The sequence below is a fragment of the Sceloporus undulatus genome, chromosome 5 (genome assembly GCF_019175285.1).
Source record: "Sceloporus undulatus isolate JIND9_A2432 ecotype Alabama chromosome 5, SceUnd_v1.1, whole genome shotgun sequence".
In the NCBI taxonomy this organism is placed as follows: Eukaryota; Metazoa; Chordata; class Lepidosauria; order Squamata; family Phrynosomatidae; genus Sceloporus; species Sceloporus undulatus.
This window is the reverse complement of record NC_056526.1, coordinates 158,555,230-158,560,241: the sequence shown is the minus strand read 5'-3', so window position 1 is coordinate 158,560,241 and position 5,012 is coordinate 158,555,230. Positions and strand designations below refer to the sequence as shown.

The following is a 5,012-nucleotide window of genomic DNA, read 5'->3' as shown; positions in this document are numbered from 1 at the left end:
GTATGCTGTTCTTCAGCCTGAAGGGTTTTATTTTCAGACCGTGACTCTCTCTTGGGACTACAGAAAATATCCTGTTCATTCACATCTGCATCCGTTTGTTTCACCTCTTCTGCTGCTACTAGAACTTGCTCTTGAACACAGGGATTTTCCAAGCCCTCTAAACTGTCTGAAACCAAGCCATTCTGATCATCTAAGGGCGATCCCTTGTCACATATGGCTAAATGTGCATCAGTAGCTTCTTCCACTATGCTTTGGACTATAACGCATGGCTCCTCTGTAGCTTGGCTGTCACTTTGTTCGGAAATGGAACCAAGGAGATCATCTTCACAAGGATTGACACAAAGCATCTTGATCTGGCAGAGGAGGAAGGGCTTTGGATGTTATGGGTGTGCCATGCTTTAGAACACATGTATCTGCACAACTCTGGAGGAGCGCCTTAGCAGCAGACCTTGGAGTTGTTCGCCTTGAAATCCGTTGGGGAGTTCTGCTGGCAAATTTCAGAATCCTGCTGGCAGATTTGGGAGTCCAGTCTGAGAAAGGTTTAGCAGGAGATTCGCTTTGGAAAAACCCTCCATCAAAGACCACTTTCTCGCCTTTCATTGGTGCTCACCACCAGCTCCTCCTGCTTTAACTTGTTCTTCATTATGGCCTTGATGGCCGCCAGGCGTTTCCGGGCTGCTGCTCTTTCTGCGGCCCCATTACCTGCTCTGGTTGCCCTCTGGCGAGTGCCATTCTTCTTGCAGGGCCTCTTGTCCTGGACATCATCTGCCATTTGCCATCCATTCCCTTGAAGCTTTCTCAGGTTCTCAATTTTTTTATTTACATCTTTTATCTGGAAGTTCACCATATCCCAAAATCCATCCAAATCTGTACATGTTGTCTCTTTTTCCCCACGCTGAAATTCACAGTTATCCACCAGCCCTTCAAACTGTTTGAATCATTCAGCAATCAGCAGTCTGGTTTTCCCAATGGTTGTGTGGACAAGATCTTTTGCATCATCTGGGATATTCATTTCAGTTTCCATCCCATTCAAGACACTGTGATGATAGCCTCTTTGTCTCGGATCTAAGGATGTTCCATCTTCCATCACCTCCTCAGGAACAGATGCTGTTTCAACTGTAGGCAATTCCAGTGGCAACTGATCTTCCTGAGTGATGATGTCCTCAGTCACTTCAGGAAAAGCAAAGAACTTATATTTTGGATCACAGTCCTTTGGTCCTGTTTCTTTTCCACTTTCTTTAGGGACCTCACTAGTGTTATTTGTGGGACTCCAAGAAAAACTGGGTGACAGGAACACATCTGCTCTGGAAGGGAACATTGGTTTAACTTTGTAGGTGGTCAACCCTTCTAGAGGCTTAAACACAAAGTTCTGAGGGGTGAACGAGTGTGTTTTACTTGGTGGTGCAGGAGCTGGGATGTCAAAGACTGACAGATTTTCCTTCTCAAGGGAATCCTCATCATTTGCAGTTGCTTCAGTACGTTGAGGTATCATCTCTTTTTTCACAGGTTCCATGAAAGTATTCTCTTTCATTCCATGCAAGGCTGTTGCCTCTTCTTTTTTGACCCCTCTTTGCTGTTTTCCCTTATTTGTTTCATTTTTCTTTGCCAGATTACCTGTAACTGTAGCTGGCCACGAAACCTGTGGTATTTTGTACTTTGCAACAGCAGCTGCTGCTCTTGTAATTCTTCCATTTGATGTTGTGGAGACAACTGGCGGAGCCTCTTTGGTCTCCTTTCTGGGAAGTTTGTCTACATAGATCTGCTTCTGTTTCTGCTGAGGTATTTGAGAGATGAAGCCCTTACTAGCATGGCTGGGGGCCTTCATTGAAAGCTGTGGTTTAACTGGCTCTTCCAACTGGTTCTTCGCCTTTGATCTTGTTACTCGTACAGGAGGTGCCTCCATGCTTGCCATTTTCACCACCATCTCCTTTGATTTGGTCAGTACTGGGATCTGTGATGTTTTTGGAAGGAAGGCAGGGACCTCTGGCTTGAAGCGCCCACATTTAAATATAGGCTTCTCTCTCTGCTCTTTTAACTTCCGTAGTTCTTTCTCCTCTTTGTAACATTGGAGCATTTCCATGTGCTCCTGTCCATGAGTCTTAGCTGGAGCATTTGAAATCTGATTCAGCTTAGCACTCCTCTTGGATAAATGTGCTTTGCCTGTCTCCTCCAGCTGAGAAAGTTCCTTCTCTCTTGATGCTTGTATATTCATGTTGATTGGTCCAAACTGCCGCCCTGTATTGAACTCCTTGTGCCTGCTCTCCTTCTGAAGAAAGACTTTCGGCGTACAAGTTTTGTCTTGAGCATGTCGGTACTCAGATCCTTTTTGTACCGAGTAGCGAAATTAGTGGCCATCTTTTCTCTCCCTTCCTCTTCCTCTGCAGCAGACCTCCTCCCTCTCTCGCTTCCAGCACCGAATCGCATCTCATGTTTCCATGATAAATAAATGTTTTGCAGTTGTCTTTTCAGTACATATGAACAATAGACGTGAACACTATGTTCAAGTTCATTTCATGCCCAAACAGATGCTAAGGCTCAGATTACAAGAACATCAAGTCCCCATGAATATGGCACAGGAACAAAAGGTGCCAGAAAAATAGACTGGAGTTACCTTTGATTGCAGGACTGCTTGTATATTTCCTTGCAAATCTACCTCTAATTTGTAACTCTCCTTGCCCATCTATAGAGTCATAGAATTGCTTCAGGAGCATGTGTGCATAAGCACACACGCTTCATGTTCATTTGAAATATATATGCCCATCCAGTCAAGTCATCACCATTAAACAATTTGCATTGTGGTGTGTCCTGTGTATGCCTTGTATAGTTTGATTTTCATAGTTTTTGCAACTGATTTGCCTTATGATGCTTGGTCCTTCTTACATATATTTAAACTGCCCTCTCCCCCTTTCCTAAGGATCCAGTGAAACAATGTTCTTCTGGGATAACTGCTTTGCATGTTCAGGTATAGGTAGGTTTGGCTCCAGGAGGTTGTCTGCAAGGATAAAAGAAGAGCAGTTTTACCCTGTTTTGAGTCTCAACTGTTTACACAATGCATGGAGCCAGAATGAAAAACCAGAGCAAAATAATACTCTGTTGCTCCACTCTAATGTGGAAAATGTGCATTATCACACCAGCATATAAACTTCATGATGTGGATGCAGGACTATGGGAAGGCCCAGGTGGCTTATGGAAATGGTCTGGAGCCTGCTTCCTGGGCCCAGTGAGATGCAGCCACAGGCATCATTGCTTGCCATATGGTGTTTTTCTTTTGTTGAACCAGATGCATCATCGCCCCATCACCTCAGCAAGCTGTCAAACCCCCCATTAAGTGAAATTACAAGAAACATAATGCAATGGAGGTAAAAAATACCACAAACTGGCCAGTCCAACAGGGGGGCATGAGGTGGAATGGGGGAAAGGGGGCATTTATTGGGTGTGCTCCATGATTGTGCTTTGCTGATGTTTCCCTGGACGCACTGATGCCCTGTATGGGTGGGCAATAGCCCATGTGACTGTGTAGCCAATCACATGGATCATCCAATGGGATGGCAGCTGGGTAGGACTGGAGAGGTAATTGGCAATTGCAGGTGATGTTTTTATGTGGTGGTATGCATGCATGGGGGTCAGTCAAAAAAACAATTGAGCAGCATGGCTTGACACCATGGGGTGTGGACTGCTTGTGGGTGTTTGGTCTGCCTGGGAGCAGGCCATGTGGACAGTGAGAGTTCCAGCCAAACTGGAAAAACCTGGAAATAGTCTGTTTTTTACTCTCTGCCTGCTCAGCCCCCAGGATATGACGACTTTGGTGAAGTACAGCATGCATGCACAGTATGCAGGCTTGTCACATGCACATTTGAGGTTATGCATATGGTGAGCCCTAATATGGTGAATGGGGCATGCACCACAGGAATGCACATCATTCAAATGAATGGGGCTTAATCTTATGCAGAATTTGCCTTACGTGGGCAAGGGGATCGATCCTATTGTGACCTTTGATCAACCTTCTTTAAAAGTTATTTAAGTGAGGCTATGTGTTTATTTACTATACAGTAAAATAGTTCATTTTATTTTTTGTGATGCTTATAACAATGGATAAAGGAGTCTTAAGATGAAGCCATGTTCCAGTGTTTTTAATGCAGATTAAAAGGTATCAAACTGCAAATAATTTAAAAAGGTAAAGCTAATTGAGGGATTTTTGTTTTTTATAATTAGCTCATGAACAAGTTGTAGAACAGAGAACACCTTATGACCCACAAAACTTGCTCTCCCAGCATTTTGTAACTCCTGCTGCCTTCTTGTTGTTGCCAGTGCCAGTCTGTGCCATCCAAATACAGCAGTGGTGCTCCCAAAAACATGAGAAAGAAACTTTCTTTCCCTCTTTTCTCTTAACTGAGTAAAGGAAACATTCTGAGCCCTTTCACGCTACACATTTTTAACAGTGTGATTCTCCTTTATTTGCAATGGCTCCATTCTGTGGAATCCAATATTTTGGTGACACACTGGAGCTCTTTGCCTGAGTACCCTCTGGATGAATTCTAAGTATCCCTTCCTAAACTGCAGACAGGAGCCTGTGTGGGATAGTGATCTGAGTGGTGGACTAGGACTCTGTGTCAGAAAGATTCAGATCTCCACATGGCCATGGAAACTCATTGGGTGACCTTGTACAAATCACACTCTCTTAGCCTCAGAGGAAGGCAGTGTTCCTCTAAACAAATCTTGCCAAGAAAACCCTGTGATAGGCTTGCCTTAAGTTTGCCATAAATTCGAAACAAGCTGAAAAAAACATAACAACTACTACAACAACAAATTGCAAATCCCAAGAGTCTATTGGATGTTTTCATGGCAGCTGAAATGGAATATAGTGCTATAATTATGTTGTATGAAAAGGGTCCTATGGCTTGTACAGAAACTGTCACATTCCATGGTGTGTGTGTGTGTATGGAGTCTGCTCCCTTCTGTATTACAGAAAGGTACATCACTACCTGACATAAGCTTTGACAAAGAAGATTAAA

General features: G+C 43.8%; 1 protein-coding gene across 1 annotated transcript; it reads right to left on the bottom strand.

The window, feature by feature from the left end:
* Nucleotides 1-180: 180 nt before the first annotated feature.
* Nucleotides 181-2,374, bottom strand: LOC121931707 (disks large-associated protein 5-like). The gene is given in 5 exon segments (XM_042469692.1): nt 181-604; nt 606-1,022; nt 1,024-1,076; nt 1,079-2,271; nt 2,274-2,374. Coding segments are annotated over 5 exon segments (2,025 nt in total). The 5' UTR covers nt 2,356-2,374; the 3' UTR covers nt 181-324.
* Between the last annotated feature and the right edge of the window lie 2,638 nt (nt 2,375-5,012).